Consider the following 19,013-nt stretch of genomic DNA (forward strand, 5'->3'; position numbering starts at 1 on the left):
CCCAGCTGTGACCACCCTTCAGACATTGTCAAATATCCCCTGAGGGGCAAATGGCCCCAGGTAAGAACAACTGCTCTAAAGTCCTATCTCTAAATTGCTTTGAATATTCATCAAAGCAGAAAGAATCCAGGAAACTTCATAGAATTTCACATGAAAATTTCAAATCTTAGTTATACTTTCCACCATTTTCATACCCTTTAATCAAAAAGTTCAACACCTGTGTGCTTGCTCTCTAAATCTCAAATTGCTATGGCAGTCTTCCCGGTCTGCTTAGTCCAATCCTTGCCTATCTCAGCTTTGCTTTGCATCAGAAAACTGCCTTTCCCAGGCTCCCTTGCTTTCTGGTGTCCAGGTGAAGTCAGCCAATGGAAGGCACTGTCAGAAGACTGGAGAGCGGAAGAAGGAAGAAACCACGGCACGTCTCCCTTTCTCTGTTCTGACAGTAGACACTGAGTCACCTTCATGGCTTCTATTCCGGCTAGACAGTCCTTCTTCTGTGTCCCTGCCATGGTTCCATCTTCCACCAGGTGGCCTTAGATCCTGGGATCTGGTAACATTTTCTCTGTCCCTCCAGGCCTACAAGTGGTAGCAACTTCCTACTGTTGCTAATCTCTGGTTTACCTTGCCATCGCATTTGACTTCTTACTTCTTCCGTCACCTACCTGTGCAAGCAGTTGCTACAAACTAAACTGTGTCCCCCCTGCACCCCAAATTCATATGTTTGGGCCCTAACCCTCAGTGTGGCTGTATTTGGAACAGGGAAGTAATTAAGGTTAAATGAGGTCAAAGGGTGAAGCCTAGATCTGACAGGATGGCTGTACTTTTAAGATGAGACACTAGAGAGCTCACTCTCTCTCCCTGTCATGTGAGAACGAAGCAAGCAGGTGGCTGTCTGCGAGCTAGGAAGAGAGCTCTCACCAGGAACTGAATCTGCCAGGACGCTGATCTTGGACTCCCAGCCTCCAGAACTGTGAGAAGATTCATTTCTGTTGTTTAAGCCACCAGTCTGTCATATTTTGTTACAGCAGCCTGAGCTAACTGAAACAGCAGTTCCCTGTGTTATATTTCCATTATTTGTAATGGCTAGAGAGGTTTTGTTTCTCTGCCTACCCTGACTGACACAGTTCTTTACATCATTGATACCATAAAATATTTACCACGAGCTGTCTTAGTATGTGCCTGACTATGCAAAAGGCATGTTCATATTCATTTCCTAATCTATTTCTTCCAAAAACTCTGTAAGGTAGGGCAAAATGATACAACATAAGGAGCACAAGTTTTGAGTCACTTGACTCAGTCACAACTCCTCTACTTACCAGCTGCATGACCCAAGAAAAGGTAGTTAATCTCATTAGACCCTGGTAGCCTCCTCTATTAAATGGATCTAATAATAGTACTAACCTAAGAGGGTTGTTCTGGATTAAATGAGTTACTCTATGCAATGTACTTACAATATTTTTAGGCATATAGTAAGCTCTCAATAAATCTAAATATTATTTTTAGCTACAATTTATTGAGTGCCTATTATGTGCCAAGCCCTGGGATAGGTACTAGGGACATAAAGACAAATAAGAAACAATCGATGTCTTCAAGGAGTTGCAGTATAATCACAGAGGCAAACCCATAAACAGGTAATCATAATAAAATATGGCTCCTTTATTAACAGACATATTCTGGGAAAGCCAAATAGAGCACGATCCACAGACAGGGTTTGAGAGGCAACTATCGATGTCTGAATCCCAGTTCTGCCAATTACTTATGGTTTGGCTCTGGGCAAATTACCTAACTCCTCTAAGCCTCTATTTTCTCACCTACAAAATGAGGCTAGTAGTAGTATCTACGGCATATGGGTGTGGTGAGAAGAAACAGATAATACAAGTAGTTTCTGGTATAGTTCCTGGAAGATGGCATGCTCAGCAAAGGATAGTTATATTTGTCATGAATAGGGAGCAGAGAATCGGGTTGCCTAACCTAGCCCAGGGCTCCCCCAAGTTCTTGCTCCCCACTGGTTCCTCTGATCTATTTCATCTACTTCCTCTTCCTCCTCAGAAGAGGCGGCTGAGTCTATCATACTTTTCTACTATGAGTATAGATTAATATAGCCACTTATAAAATTTCTCTACAGACTCTATGAAATCTAATTACAGTATATGTATACAAAGCAGTTCTACTCCTGCATGTCTACCTAGAAATGAGTACATACGTGTACCAAAAGATGCAAGCAAACCCAATGCCCATCAACAAGAGGATGGATAAATACACTGTGATATATTCATATAGCATGGGATACTACATAGCAATGAGAATAAACTAAAGTGACGCCAAACAATACAGATGACTCTCACAGACAACATGTTGAGCAAAAGAAGCTGGAGTTCAGACTTTACTTTCTATTTAAAGAAAGTTCAAGAAGGAGTAAAATAAATCTATGGTCATAGAAATCAGAAGAATGGTTACCTTTGGGGAGGTATTTGCTGAGAAGGGCAGTGGTGTACTGGTAAATGTTTCACAACCAGCACTCCAAAAAAAGCCCTGATTTTATAGAATTTGCCTATTTCGATGATGTAAATACTTAAATACCCCCAGTGTGGTGGATTTCAAGTTACCAACTTGATGTCACTGAGCACGAAGTTGGGAAGAGATGGATATGTATATAGTCTGCTCTGGCACGTCGGTGAGCTCCAACTCCAGCCGCCCCGGGGGGTAACATGAAGGGGTGCTCTGGTGTGCTGGAAATGCTCTATATCTTGATCTGGACAGTGCTTGCTATCCAGGTAGTGAATACTTAAGATTTGCTCACTTTATTGTGTGTATACTATACCTTGATATAAAGTAAAATGTAAAAATGCCTGTGAGAGCTACAAAGGGAAAAGCACTTAGAACTATTTCCCAGAGGAAGATTCAGAGACGTACCAGAGATTCAATGGCTGGAAAGGCAGCATTCAGATCTTCTTGTCCTCACAACAGAGAGAAAAAGAAACACTATTAGTAGACACTGGCATAAACAGACAGGAGACGGTGACTCTTTTAGCTGGGCCACTCTCAACCTTCCAACACGAGGCTTAATTCGATCTTACCACCAATGGTTGATACATCACGCAAGACAGAGTGTTGCTTCTGAAAAGCCTAGACGCACTGCCTTAACTAACTATGGTCCTGTTACTTAGAGATTATTATTCCACTGGGTGGCTCCAGATGAATGCTTTAAGCACAGTACCACCTGAACACAATGATCAGACAGGAAAAAGCATCAATGTAAACAATGTTACTTTTATTTTGAGGAAAAATGCACATTCATCTAATTTCCTTGTGTCCCTGAAATCTTAAATATGTTCAATATGACTGGAAGATCTCTGCGATCTAGCTAAATGACACATTTTAATAGGACAGCTGCTCTTAACACAGCACTCATATATTTAAAGTTACAAATCCAAAACAAAATTTTAAAGGGGTTTGACCGATGATGACTTGACACATCTACAGACTTATTTCTTCCTGATCTGGCAGTACAGGACAATAGAAAGTGTCAGACCAAGTACCTAGAAAATAAGAGGATTAACATGGAATTTAAAGTAAAACACTAGAGATAGTATAAATAAAAAGAACATTGTATATGAAAAGATTCTGGCTACTGACAATTCGAATGTTATTTATCTAAGTCATCTCCCTTCCTGGGAAATTAGAGACTCTAACATTGAGAAAATGCTCAGTATTTTTGTGTTTCAATCAGGGTTTTCAGCTAGCAGTCTGCCTCTAACTGGCCCTATTTGATTGTGCAGTAGCAGCTGTCACTGAAGCAACCCACCCTTCTGGAATACACACACCCTTCTGTAGGGCATGGCCATGGAACTCTGGGGAACTCAGGCCTCTGGGTCTAAAGATGCCTACTGCTTCTATGAAAAGCTTATAATCATCTGGTTTAGATCATCCACATAAAAATCAAGGAGTCTAGAATTTCTCTTGCCATATTTTTAGGCATCGCCAAGAGGAATGAAAGAAAAAGTAACCCTTTTCTTAAAAAGCTTCTAAATTGAAGGGGAATGGCATCATTCAGGAATTTCCTTTGAAGTGAAAATGTACAGCTGAAAATCTGGGGCATAATTTCCATCTCATTAAGTGGCTCTCCCAAGAATGAGGGACCCCAGCACTTGCCCTAAATGGCTCTAAAGTTGGTGAGTGGCATGCTGTGGCTTTGATGTAGAAATGACAGAACCTGTGTGTATTGCAGATAGAAAGTTTCCTCTCCACCAGCCTCCTCTGAGGGGAGTCAGGGAGAGGATGAGATGCCATTTATGCTGAGTCATCTCCAGCGCTCCTACTGTACGGAGATGTCCTGCTTACCAATTCTTTCCCGGAAATGCCTTTCAAATGAGAACTGCTGCCCAATATTTTTTCCTTCAAAAAAAAAAAAATACTGAGGGACTTCCCTGGCCATCCAGTGGTTAAGACTTTGTCTTCCAATGCAGGGGATGAGGGCTCGATCCCTGGTCGGGAGCTAAGATCCCACATGCCTCGTGGCCAAAAAACCAAAAAGAAAACAGAAGCAATATTGTAACAAATTCAATAAAGACTTTAAAAATAGTGCAAGTCAAAAACTCTTAAAAAAAAATATTGACACCAATTCTTTGCAAAAATAATGACTTTCATTCAGAATGTTCTAAAAGTCATTCTTTTTGAATGACCGGAGAAAATGTTACAATTTAGTCTTTTGCTTTGGTCCCAAGCCTTAAGTCTGGGAGATGAGTATCAGGAAAGAATCACGAAAATGGGCAAAACAGTGGGATAAGGCAGCTATCATCTTTCACTGTCACATCTGTGAAATAGAAGCCCAGCTTGCATCAGCAGACTAGACAGTTAATACCATACTTTCTTGCATTTCACTGCCTCTGAAAAGAAAATGTATCATTGTTCGTAAAAATAGGTAATAATTAAAAGAGATTCATCCTATAGTAATGTATGCTAAGACTCAGGATAAACTTGCTAAGTAACGTACACATGCTCCCCATATTCTGAAGCCATCTAAAAAATGTAAAATTATTTTTTCTCTCTTTTAACTGCTCCATTCCTGGGACCATTCCTGGGTCCATTCCTGGGACCTCCTGTCAGGATAACTTTTATCCTACAAAGTGGTGACTATCAGTGTCAATGGCTTTTTTTTTTTTTTCCCCTTAATTAAAGTGAGGAGAGAAAGTGCTGATCATTTTTTGTGCTTGTAAGTTGCTGTAGTCAAATAAGGAGAGATATGATCGTCTGGTTAATGCAGAATAATGAGAATTCCAGTGTCTATAGATAACATTTTCTTACAAAACAAAGCATTTTGCATAGATTTCTAGCATCCTACCTGAGAAGAATCCCTCAGGTATATGTTCTTAACAGAGCCTTGACAAAAACCATCGGCCATTCCATCAGAGCCTATGCCTAAACAGACTAACGCCAATGATGTAAATGTCAGAGGGTGGGTTTTTTCATATGATATTTTTCTATGGAGATAGTTTTAAGTGTATTTTCTGCAGGGAGATATTTGCTTTGTTTGCTTCTTAAAAATATTTATTAGAAGTATTTTTCTGTCTATATATCTTTATGTTTTCTTGAATTTGAAGTTGGGGAAAAGAGAATGTAGATGGGCCTAAGTGTTAGGCAACTAGTATTAAGACTGTAAGACAGACTGATGGACATTTTTTGGATACGTTTTTATAGAATAGCTACCTTAGCTATAGACTATTTTCAAAGCTATTTTTTAAAGTAAAAATGAGAGGGAATACAAAATGATTTTTCTTTCTCTTCAAATGCCAGGGGGAGGGCAGATTTTCTATTGAGAGAGTGAATGAAAAAAAAATTTCAAACAGTTCTTTGAACCAACTATCGTATCTACATAAAGTCTACAAATCACACTTAACTGGCATAACTTGAAATGGTTATAGTTTGTGATATTACCATGTAAATTCTATACCTAAAAATTCCTCTATGAAAGGTTTTCAGTAAGGTATTTTCATATATATATATATATATATATATATATATATATATATATATCTTTAGAACAACCAATATCTAAATATATAACAAATATATATATGGAGTATACCAATTTCATAAAATACTGAAATGCTATTCCTCTTGTAATCTTATTTTCCATCAGATGTCTTTAGATTCTTGGCAATGTCTTTGGCTATGATATGAGAGACATCAATCTTCCCAGCTGATTATGTCCTTTTTTCCCCGGCTTTGCTTTTGAGAAGCTTCTTAAAAGCATCTGTGGGTTGTGGCCAAAGTCAATTGTCTGAATTTGAGTCTAAGATGGAATGTGACACTTATATTGACACTTACATTGAATACCTCAATTATTTTTTTAATAAATTTATTTTATTTTTGGCTGTGTTGGGGTCATCGTTGCTGCATGTGGGCTCTCTCTAGTTGCGGTGAGCAGGGGCTACTCTTGGTTGTGGTGTGCGGGCTTCTCATTGCAGTGGCTTCTCTTGTTGCGGAGCGTGGACTCTAGACGCAAGGGTTTCATTAGTTGTGGCACACGGGCTCAGTAATTGTGGCTCACAGGCTCTAGAGCGCAGGCTCAGTAGTTGTGGCGCACGGGCTTAGTTGCTCCGCGGCATGTGGGATCTTCCCAGACCAGGGCTCAAACCTGTGTCCCCTGCATTGGCAGGCAGATTCTTAAACACTGTGCCACCAGGGAAGCCCTGAATACCTCATTTAAAGCTGGCTCATTTAAAGTCTACTTTACCAACACATGTGTGTGTTGTAGTTTATGGATGTGTGAGTACATATGTGTGATTGCTCACTTACATCCACAGCCATTAACTCATATTTCTAAATTAGCATAAACCCCAAATTAGCATAAACCCAATTAGCATAAACCCAAAAGAGTTTATGCTCTTTGTAGAGCATAAACTCTACAAAGCAGAGAAACAAAGGACATTTTACAGTGGGTAGAATTGACAGAAACAGACCTAATGCACAGCACCATTTAACTTTGGTCATATATCAGACATAAAGGAAGACAGCCGCATCTACCAACAAAAAATTCTTCATATTTGGACCTATTCGTTTGGGTTACAAGGAGGTCATGTTTAATAGCCCAATTTGCTTCTCATAGTTCCAGCCCTTTCTCTTATGGTTGGCTGAGAAATTCCACCGGTAACCTAAATGACCACTTAGGACACTAAATTGCTTCAATCTCAGCTAAAGTTACTCTCTGACAGTGATGTGGCACAAGTAAGAGGTAAAAGCTACCAGAAAACCCAAGGAGAACGTTGTACGATATTTCATGAGAGTAAGGTAAAACTCACTTAGCTGAGCAAACCAGCCCGCAGAGGCGTTAACTAGGGAGACACCTAACATCGTTAGGATTCTTGCCAATGCCCTGACGTGGACTGGTGAGTGAATTTGACTCACTTGATATCTAAATTAGCAAGATCTGGGATGATTACAAAAACACTTCCCTGAAATAGTTTTATTTCATCTTTTTGCAAAGAATTTCAGGCCACGTTAAAAAAAAAAATCCTTCTGAAAACACCATGCCAGAAGAGTCTAGCAAGATAAAACTCCTATACAGCATTTTTTTTTCAAAGTCAATAATCAAATTGATGAGAGTAAATGCAGAAACCTCAAGCAGAGCATCCTTAAACACTTCTCCAAGTGAGTCCATAGTCCTTACAGTGAGAAAATCAAAGTCAACTGTCTAGTTTTTAGAACTTGTTAGATTTCTCTAGACTAGAATAGCAGGAAAACAGTTCTCCACACTCTTGAGTTCAGTTTTTATTTTCTATTTCAAAATCAGAAGGAGGGATAAAAACTTGTAAAGCTTGTGTTTTTATTTTGTTTGGTGCTTCTTCTAACTTCAGGAAACATTAACCCTTGTGCTAGTTTTCAATGGGAAAAGGATATCTGGGACTAAGAACTGTGTGGAAATTAATTCAACTTCTTCCCCCAGGAGAGAGATCATTCAGAAATAATAGCTTCTGCCCTGCCAATTTCCTAAGACGATAATCCCCTCCCCAGACCCAAGGCCAGTAGAGGCAGATGCTGGGCCTTGGGCACTTGGTACCCAGTGCTTTTCTGAAGCACCTGGTTTTTATTTGGCTCTTAGATTTGTTAGAAAAATTTGTTAGAAAAATTAATGAGCAAACAAGGGAATAAACAAAGAATTAATAATGCAAGATAATACTATACCTCAACAGCTGCCAGTCCAAACGCTAGTCCAATAACTATGGAAAGACTTCTTGAAAATAAGCATCTTATCAAAGAAAAGCATGACTGTTAAAAACATTAAAAAATTACCTTTAGTCAAATTTTGACCTTATTTTAGTACAGTACAAATATTTATTTTTTGGGCTAACTTTTTACATTGCTATCAAGGAACATACTCAACAGAAAGGAATTGGATTATTCCCGCCACTCCAAGCTCCTTCCCCGCTCCGAAAGGTTATAACTGTTGTGGTTTGTTCATACATTAGGAAGCATTTGAGGAACAAAGTTTTGCTTCAACTACCTAATTACTGAATCTAGGGCTATTTAGTTATAAATACTCATTTTATCCTAACTTCTGATTGTTCATTTTAGAGCTGTTATCACCTTGACTGTGTATTTTTTAGGTTTGTAACCTGCAGCAGAGAGTTCCCTCGTTGAGGTTTCAGCTAATTATAGTGTAGATTTTCATTTTTTTAATGATTTAAAAATTTTTTATTTATTTTTTGGCATGTTGGGTCTTCATTGCTGTTCGCGGGCTTTCTCTAGTTGCAGCGAGCAGGGGCTACTGTTCGTTGTGGTGCGCAGGCTTCTCATTGCAATGGCTTCTCGTTGCAGAGCACAGACTCTAGGCATGCGGGCTTCAGTAGTTGTGGCACACGGGCTCAGTAGTTGTGGCACACAGGCTCAGTAGTTGTGGCTCACGGACTCTAGAGTGCAGGCTCAGTAGTTGTGGTGCACAGGCTTAGTTGCTCCGTGGCATGTGGCATCTTCCTGGACCAGGGATCGAACCCATGTTCCCTGCATTGGCAGGTGGATCCTTAACCACTGAGCCACCAGGGAAGTCCCTACATTTTCATTTTTAAAACAAAGTTTTTTTCAAAAATCCCTTAATATGTGTCAGGGTTATTTTTACCTTAAAAAGGAAAAAAAATCATTATGTCCACGTTATGCTCTTACTTTAGACAAAAAGAGAATTTAGAAATTTGTCTCTCTGCCACATTTTTAAACATTTATTCAAACCAGCATGAAATTTCAAGTTTAACATATTTTAGACCAGACCTAAAAATTTCAAAAATTGTAAATTATATGAATAATTTTAAAAATGGAAAAATAATATACAATGTAATAGTGTTATTGTCTGTATTGCCAGAAAATATATCATCCCTATGATGGTCTTATATGTGCAAAGGGCTAACAAAATATTGCTATTTGTTAAATAAAATAAAAGTTCTCCATGAGGTTAAGACAGTCTCTTCCCCTTCATTCCGAATGTAATGGGTTTCTCCATTCTCATCTGATCCAAAGTGGTAAACATTAGAGGAAATTATTACATCATCTAAGATTAACTATGAGATTAATGGTATCTACTGAGTCACATTCATTATATTTTAGGGGTTTTCTCCCCCTCCCCCTCTACATAACCAGGTTATCTCGGCAAAAGGGAGGGGAAAAGAGAAATGTGAATTATGGACATTCCAGATTTCTTATTTTTCCAGACTTCTTGCAAGTGACACAAGGCAGATGGAAGTCTTTCATGAATTTATGATCTTCCTTTTGGGAAACTGGTGCAGCTATAAGTCTATCTTCAGCTGAATTATGTATGAATTTGGAGGGAATATCTATTATTTTTCAGAATAATGCTAGGGCATTTCAAAATCTATCCTGAGGAAACACATCTTTGAGTTGAACCTTTAACAGGACACAGATAGCAATCTACAATTTAATTTACTAATTTCCTCATTATCCTAAGTGGAAACTCCATTTGTTTACATCATAGTTATTTCCCCTCCTCCTTGTGGATATTGCGTCACTGAAATTACATAGAGAGGAGGAGAGCAGGGAGGAATATAAAAATTAATAATGAAAACTTTTAGTGATAATTACTTTGATGATGAAAAGACATGGAAGCTCTGTAATCTGGTAGATAACTTCCCCCCCATGTGTTACTTTAAATACTAGTAACAGCAATTTCCCTTCAGAACAGTCTCCTTTATTTTGATAAAATTAGTAAAAGGGATGCGATAGTCAACAGGTGAGACATTTCCCCTGAGATACTTCCTATTTCCTAATATATAATTAACCTCAGTAGCCATTACTAAACCAATGCTAGATTGAAAATATTCTTTAGGGATTACAGAAATTAACTCACTGAACTATAATAGCTTTCATGTATCTCTCTCTCATCTAGCCTATAATCTCCTAGAGGGTCCACAAGCATGTCTGATTCCAGCAAGGGTCTGTCTGACACCTAGTAAGCAGTGAAGAATAACAGCAAATAAATGAAACATTAATATCAACTGTCATTTCTGTACACTTCCCTTCCAGGCAGAAGGAACAAATTATGTAAAGCCCTATGGTAAGAGACATATCATGTCCTGCAGGAAGCTGTATCTTGAACCCCAAAGACTGAGTTAAATGGGGTCCCATCATATCCTGTGCCTGGTCCTATCCAAGAAATACCAATAGTTCATTGGATTGAAGTTGCCTACTTATCTTTCTCTCTTCCCTATTAAAGCATTCACTCTGTGAGTGCAGACATTGTGCCCTGTTTAGGAATGGATCTCCAGCAGTTGGTGAAAGGCCAGTACATAGGAAGTGGTCAATAAATATTTGATGAATTAAGGAATAATAAGAAATATAACATCCACATATTAACATTCGCAAGTGACATAAATATGTCATCTCTACAACACATGAAAGACAAACCTAAGTTTTTCTTTTCTTTTTTTTTTTTTTTTTGGCTGCACCAAGTGGCAAGTGGGATCTTAGTTTCCAGACCAGGGACGTGCCCGCAGCAGTGGAAGCACAGAGTCGTAACCACTGGACCACCAGGGAAGTCCCCCAAGTTTTTCAATTGACTTTAAAGGCATGAGGCAACTTCTCAATTGGAGCAGTAATTAGGCAAATTGGTAGGTACACTTAACAACCAGAGCGGAAACCTCTAAAGCCCAAGTTATTTCTTTACACCCAATACAATTACTTGAGAAAGAGAAACTTTGATTGGAAAAAGAAAGCTTTACTTTGAAAATTAAAGTGAAAATATAGATTTCTAAGACCTATGTTAAAATAGAAAAATAGAGGAGGATAATGATTAAAGTCACCAAAGACAGGACAAAATAAACTTTTATCTGTTAGCTTGTACTTTGCCTCCCCTTGCAGTAGAATGTTTCTTTGATCTACTAAAGTTGAATTTAAATGATGCCAGACTCATAGAAGAAATAAAATACTTTCATTTTTATATCTACTTTTATCTTTAAATAAGGATTTTTTTTTAATTTGGGAAATTCCTGGGACTTTTATATCATGATTCCCATTGTAACTGCTGCAATTTAATATTTTGTGGAGACTTTCATTGTGGAAAAAAAAAAACAACAGAAGCACTTACTGTGCCAAATTTGATTTGTTCTCACCTGTTTGTAAATAGTTTTTCCATCATACTTTGTACAAGAAGAATCTGATGCACTTGGACATTCACATGACTTGTAATAGTATTGAAAGTTATTTCCCCAATCAGAAGCTCCATTGATCAAACCACAACATTTTAACTGTTTGATGAAAAGTAGATATGAAAAACAGTCACGAGAGAAGACAAAAACATTGTCAATACATTGAATCACATTCTTCTGAAACCACTATTAAGATGTTTCTTATACTAGCATATCGTATAAGTCACCTCACTTAACTCGCTGAATGAAGAAACAAAAATGAAGGAATCTTCCATTTTGGCCTTCATTTTAATGAAGGAAAAAATAGAGTTTCAGATGAAAAAGCCTGAAGAACTTGGAGAGAATATAAAAAACTCACCTTCTAGTTTTTAATGAAAAAAGAGAGGGGCAGAATCAGATTTATGCTTCTTAGGTCTTAGAAAAGAAGCTTCCAGAGAGTTCATGAGAGAGTCAAGGTCTCTTTAAAGAACTTTTACTCAAAAAAGATGAGAGGTTTGAAAAGTGAAATTTCTATCTCATGACCTTTGATCACTTTTGGAGGAGAGGGGGAAAAGAATGAGAGGCATCTCAAAGGCCAAAGAAGATGCTTAGTGGACCTTCCATGAGACTGAATTTTACACGGACATCTGTAAAACAGCTAAGGGGTGAAAATGATGAATGAAACTCTTAGAATAATGTCGGGAAGGTTAAGGCTCAAAATAAACCAAAACATGGGGAAACACTAAGGAAAGTTGTGATCATGTTTGGGGAAGTAAAACAAGAAAGGGATAAGCCCAATGACTCAGAGTAATGGCACATAATATTATTAGATGAAAGAGAGAGGTCATTATCTCATCTTGCCCTATTTGCTTTAATTAGAGAGAAAACTTCTCATGCAGAAGGGTAGAAAAAAACTGAAGAAAATAGAACCAAGACTGGGTGTTTTTCTAAGGCTCAAGTGCATTGCAATGGTAGGCTATTGAAAGGACTTACACTTACTGGCTGGTGACCACATTACCCATGTTACTTAAACCTCTCTGTGCCACAGTTTCTTCATCTGTAAAATACAGATAATAAGAGTCGCTAATGATAGTATCTAATTCATAGAGTTGTTGGAAAGATAAAAATAGAATACCCATGTGAAGATATGAACTGTTTAGCTCAATGCCTGGCTTGTAGAAAGTACTCAACACGTGTTAACTGTCATCATTGTTGTTTTTGTTTTGTGTTTATTGTTGTTGTTTCCTTTGTGCTCTAACATGAACATGATCTGTTCAACATTGATATCAGTACTTTAGATAACATTATAGAAAGTGTCTTTTCAACTCTGTAGTTGATATAGAGCTGGGAGTGATGATTAATACATTGGAGAACAAAATGGAGTTCCAAAAATAGTTCAAACAATGGACTTAAACTAACAGGTTCAACTGTGGCAGATATAAAGTCTTGTGCTTTAGGTCAAAGATTTACTTGCACAAATGTATGACTCATTAGACATTCACGTGACAAAGAGCTGGAGATTTCTGATGGTCTCAAGGTCAATCAGTATTAGCAAAGAGAGTAATCTTGAAACAACTTCCTTTCTTGTTTCCATGGTAGACATAATTAATTGCTCACTCTTTCTGATTAAATAATCTTGAATGATATTGATACAGACACTCCAGATCAAAAAGAATATGTCCCACTATATACACTCACAGAGCAATCCATTTTTGGAATACAGTATTCCTTAGGGAGGTATAGAGACACACTTACAAAAGACAGAGCAGGAGGTAGAAAGGCTAAACCTGGTATAATATCTAGTCACCAGATCAGATGTGGGAGCAGTTGGGGAAGAGGTTGGTCAGGATGCATTGAAAGTGTGATAGCAGTTGGATGAACAAGGCACTGTTCAGTGAATGATACAACAATCTCTAGACAAGCAGTCATCACTAAGAATTCAAGAGAGGCACATTCCACTAGTACATTAGCAGAGAATTTCTGTGGGAATTCCCTGAAAACCAAAAAGAAAGCCACTTAATATCTACAAATTATCTATGTGTGATGGGGCCCCAGGTCACCTAGCCAGAGTCTGGGGTAGGATTCTTTTCCCAAAGAGGCATTACTAAAAAAAAAGAAAAGAAAATCCTTGTGGATATACATTTAAAACAAACAAACAAACAAACAAAAATAGACAATAAAAGAGAACCATAGTCCTGGGAATGCAAGGAGCTTCAGGCACAGAATTTGTGTACAAAAGCAGAAGTAATTCAGAATTGTGCTACATCAAACAGAACATTTAAAACCCTATGGTTGGCACTAAGCCCTTGGATACCAGGGACAACGTGAAACAAGTGTGATGCAGGACCCAACCCAGAGACCCAGTGGTTACCTGTAGTACATTTTGCCCTAGATCAGCAAGCAGGGAAGATCAAGGATGCTTGGTCCCACCCAGTGGAGAAACTGAGTTGCCTAAATTCTTCCTGCTTTTAAACTTGGATTAATCTGGACTCTAAAGTGGGAATAATCCTGGAGGAGAGAGGATCAAGGAGTACAGCTCTGGGGGAGCTAGGAAAAACATAACACAGAGGAAGTTAAACAGAGACTAACTCATATCAGGTTTCAGCTCCTGGAAATGATGCTTTAAGCAGAATTTTTACAAGCTGGGGTCTCTCCAAATAGGGACTGGGGAATGCTCTGGGAAAAAATGTCATCTGATAAATAGTTCAAGAAACAAGTTCAAAATCAAAGCTTTTAGAAGTCATATGAGAAGCCATTTTCAAAGAAAAATTTGCAATATGTAGAAGTAGATTTTTTTTTCCTCTGAAATTCCAGAAGGAAGAACTAAGACTAAATGATATAAATTCTAGGGAGGAAGATTTTGTTTCAAATTAAGAAAGAACACATTAATCATCAGACTTAGATGTAAAGGGAATGGGATGGAATGGGCAAAAATGGGCAAACTTTCAGCTCTTCAATATTTAATTAGAGGGTGTATGAACATAAACATAAAATACTTCAATTAATGAGAAGTCAGGTTAAATGTCCTGTAAAATCTAGCTCCCCTCTAAGATTAGGAGGATTTCTATGACATACGTGAAATAAATGCTACACGTAGTTAATATGATGGAAATTCTGAGTAAAGAAGGTGTGGTTGGGAGGAGTTTCACAGAGCAATACTTTAGTCAAACCTCAAAGCACATGTAGTATTTGTAAAGAAAGAAAAGTAGTAAGTACATTCCAAGGATGAGGAATGATGCAGAGGCAGGAAGGCAGATTTGTTTAAGAGATCCTGAGAAGACAAACCTGGCTGGACTAGAGTGCTTTCTTCATGGAGTAGTATTTAGTAAAGTTAAAATATTAGGTAGGATCCAGATAGTAGAATACCTTCAATACCTGCCCAAACTTTGACTTTACCCTGAAGACAGTGAAGTAGCCAAAGTAAATACATACATACATATATACTGGAAGGGCTACTGTACTGCTTAAAAGGAATTAGTGAGTCAGACAGATCTGTATTCAAATTCCAACCCCATCACTTGTTAGCTGTCAGACCTCTCGAAGTCGTAATCCCCTCATCTGTCTAATAAAGATAATGAGGATAACGATATTATCCAACTCATAGAGTTGTTGTGAGAATTAAATGAGCTACTGAATGTAAATCTGGTACACACTAAGTAGCAATAAATGATAGCTGTAATTAATTTTATGAGAGAAGGGTGGGCATGGAGGCAGAGAAGGAGAGAGAGAGAAACTCCAAGCATCCCAAACACACTATCCTTCTAAATGGTAAATATTAAAATCCTTATTGATCTGGCTCAATCGAGGCTTAATCTTTCATAAACATTATCTTCTTAATCTCTGGCCTATGCTGCCTCAGAACTTCGTAAGAAGGTGGGGAAAAATTAGAAATATTCCTGGATTTTTCTTATGGCATAGTGACAGAATAATCAGTCAAAATCTGCAGAAGGGAGAGACATTTTTCAATCTTTAAAGAATACACCTGTTAAAAATTAAGTAAACAGAGAACTACGTCCAACTCTCCAGATAACTTACAAACTCTAATTACCTTTTCTTGAATTTCAGAAAAGGCTTTCTGGAATGGTTTTCCATTTGGTGCACTCAAAAGATGTACATTAGTCTGGAGAGTCTCTTTAAGAGCACGTTCAGTCTGAAAATTGAAAAGTATTGTTAAATTATTCATGCCAGAAGGTAGCATGTCAATTTTTCAGACTTTTCCAAGATTATTAAGTATCATACGTGTACACACCTTAGATTTGTTAGTAGCTCCTACGATACCTGCCACCACTTGCAGAAGTAGGACCAGAATCAACCCTATGAAAAACTGAAAGAAAAGAAAAGGAATATATATTACACCCAGTACATTCAGTAACATCTAGGGACATTTTGGCACCATGCTTCTTTCTGCAGTTGGGATCATATTACAGTTGGAGTATTAACCATGCTCTTCATTTACTCCATCCTTTGCCTCAAGAATCAAAATTGGGGTCATTACTACTCAGAAACATTCTCTCCAAAGACTGACTAAGGAAAACAGTTAAAACTAAAATCAACTGATAGGACTGTATGCATCGGTATGATGTTGAATGGAGGGAAGTTTGAAAACTTAGATGAAGTTATTTGAATATGATCTTTCTCGTCCTTCATCAAACACAAACTCAAACTTCAAGACAAACTTCAGAACTGAATACAAAACAACATCTCTACCACTATTAGAATCACCTGGGGTCTTGTTATAAATATAGAGAGTCCTGAAATCTGCCTCAGATCTACTGAATCCTACTTTTGGAGGATCCCACAAATTAGTTTTTTTGTTAAAACAAGTTCCTCAAGTAATTAAATTCCCCAAATTGGGGCTTCCTTGGTGGTGCAGTGGTTGAGAGTCTGTCTGCCGATGCAAGGGACACGGGTTCGTGCCCCGGTCCGGGAAGATCCCACATGCCCCGGAGCGGCTGGGCCCGTGAACCGTGGCCGCTGAGCCTGCGCGTCCGGAGCCTGTGCTCCGCAACGGGAGAGGCCACAACAGTGAGAGGCCCACATACCGCAAAAAAAAAAATAAATAAAAATAAAAATAATTCCCCAAATTGCAAATGAAGTCTTATTAATCAAAAAGCAACCACCAGGGATGCTATTAGAGTCCCATTAAAACTCTATCTTTACCTTCCCTCCTAATCAACCATCAGTTAAAAATTATTTGTTCAGGGACTAACACAATACTACTTTTATCAGAGAAACAAGTTTAGATGAGCTCTGATAAACTCATGTCAGATTTCTATCTAGTAAATACTTGATGAATTTTTCTAATATTTTTTCTATACCCATTTATGATTTTCTACTGTATATGTGTTAAAAGTGAATATCTGTGGGTTATCCCAACCCAATCTATCCTTGAAGCTTTCTAAGGGACAAATTTGATTATCTCACACCCTTACAATTTTCTTAGCATGGACTACGATTTGACTGTAGCCCACACCCAGACCCGTCTTCCATTATTTACTGAAAGTAGCCCTTGCACTCTCTAGCCATACCCAAGGCTTTGCAGTTCCCCAAACATGCTAGCATTGTACTGCCAGGTCCTCTCCCTGGAAAGCTCTTCACACACTCACCCGTACAAACACCTTATTCACTTTTGCTTCTGGCTTGAAAGTTCCCTTCTCTATCCTTGCCCTTCTCTTCTTGGGCCACCTTCACTGTTGCTAATTGTTTACTTGTCAGTCTTCCCTAATGGGTTCTAATTGTTTTCATATCTATGTATCTTTTAGCACAGTATCTGGCACATAGCAGGTACTTAGTAATTGAATGAATGACTGAATGACTAACTAAAATTTGTCTTCTCTCACAGTATCCTCTAATCTAAGATAAATATATTAACTTCCACAACCAAACCCTCTAAACAAAAGTGAGAGAGTTTCATCAATCTTGGCAAGTCCTTTTGACAGACAATGGGGATGGGAGATAATCCTTAAAGTCTGAAGGTTGGGTATTGGGATTTGTCAGGAAAACTCACCAAAACAAGCACGAACTGGTTTTCTTTCATGGCACCAAAGCATCCCAGGAAACCCAGAATCATGATGGTAACACCCACAACAATCAAGATATTCACAGCAATATAGGGGTTAATGGTAGCAGCCCCAGGACTGAGAATCTGAAAATGAAAAAGATCAATGACAGAAAATCCCTTTTCTTGATGTTTTTTATTCAACAAATATCCACTGGGTAACTACTGTTGTGCCAGGCCCTGTTCTAGGACCTTGAGATACCTCAAGGATGTAAACAAGCAAAAATTCCTGCCTTCAAGGCACTTACATTCTATTCTATTGCGGTATTACTTGTCCAGATAATGTTTCCAATTTTATATTTTTTGAAGATGATATATTGGACGTTGGATGGAAGAAATGAAGTAGGCTTTTAAAACATCAATTATTCTAAAAAGCTTAGAAGGACCGGTAGTTTCACCCATGATGTGATCTTTGATTTGCATATTTTGTGTTTTATACCTGACAGTAGCATCATAAAGCATGTTTTTATGGCAGTTTAATTATTTAAATTATAAAGCCTAAGATCCTCAAACAGATAGACTCAACAATATGAGTGAATCTCAAAAACACTTCATTGAGCTAAATAAACCATATTCACAAGAGTGATTGCTGTATGATTCCATTCATATGGCATTCAAGAATAGGTAAGTCTATGCAAAAATAAACAAATTGGTCCTAATCAAACTTACAAGCTTTTGCATAACAAAGGAGACCATAAACAAAATGAAAAGACAACCTATGGAATGGAAGAAAATATTGCAGGCAATGCGGCTCACAAAGGATAAATTTCCAAAATATACAAACAGCTCATGCAACTCAACAACAAAAAAAACAAACAACCCAATCAAAAAATGGGCAGAAGAGCTAAATAGACATTTCTTCAAAGAAGACATACAGATGCCTAACAGGCACACGAAAGGATGTTCAACATTGCTAATTATTAGAGAAATGTGAATCAAAACTACAATGAGGTACCATCTCACACAGGTCAGAATGGTCATCATGAGAAAGTTTACAAAAAAACAAATGCCAGAGAGGGTATGGAGAAAAGGGAACCCTCCTACACTGTTGGTGGGAATGTAAGTTGGTGCAGTTACTATGGTAAACAGTATGGAGGTTCCTCAAAAAACTAAAAATAGAGTTGTCATATGATCCAGCAATCCCACTCCTGGGCATATATCCGGACAAAACTACAATTCAAAAAGATATATGCACCCCTACGGTCATAGCAGCACTATTTACAATAGCCAAAACATGGAAACAACCTAAACGTCCATAGATGAATGGATAAAGACGATGTAGTGTGTGTGTGTGTGTGTGTGTGTGTGTGTGTGTGTGTGTGTGTGTG

General features: G+C 38.0%; 1 protein-coding gene across 1 annotated transcript in view; it reads right to left on the bottom strand.

Moving 5' to 3' along the window:
• Positions 1-2,922: 2,922 nt before the first annotated feature.
• The window catches only part of TSPAN8 (tetraspanin 8), a 24,324-nt gene continuing 8,233 nt past the window's right edge, over positions 2,923-19,013 (bottom strand). The window contains exons 3-8 of the mRNA XM_027108212.1: positions 17,635-17,772; positions 15,877-15,951; positions 15,676-15,777; positions 11,613-11,747; positions 8,185-8,268; positions 2,923-3,539 (exon numbers count right to left, since the gene is read on the bottom strand). Of these exons, the coding sequence (XP_026964013.1) occupies positions 3,486-3,539; positions 8,185-8,268; positions 11,613-11,747; positions 15,676-15,777; positions 15,877-15,951; positions 17,635-17,772 (588 nt within the window). The 3' untranslated portion in view covers positions 2,923-3,485. The remainder of the gene's footprint in view (positions 3,540-8,184; positions 8,269-11,612; positions 11,748-15,675; positions 15,778-15,876; positions 15,952-17,634; positions 17,773-19,013) is intronic.

Source organism: Aethalodelphis obliquidens, unplaced genomic scaffold (genome assembly GCF_003676395.1).
Source record: "Aethalodelphis obliquidens isolate GAN/ISIS:26980383/991018 unplaced genomic scaffold, ASM367639v1 scaffold8, whole genome shotgun sequence".
Lineage (NCBI taxonomy): Eukaryota > Metazoa > Chordata > Mammalia > Artiodactyla > Delphinidae > Aethalodelphis > Aethalodelphis obliquidens.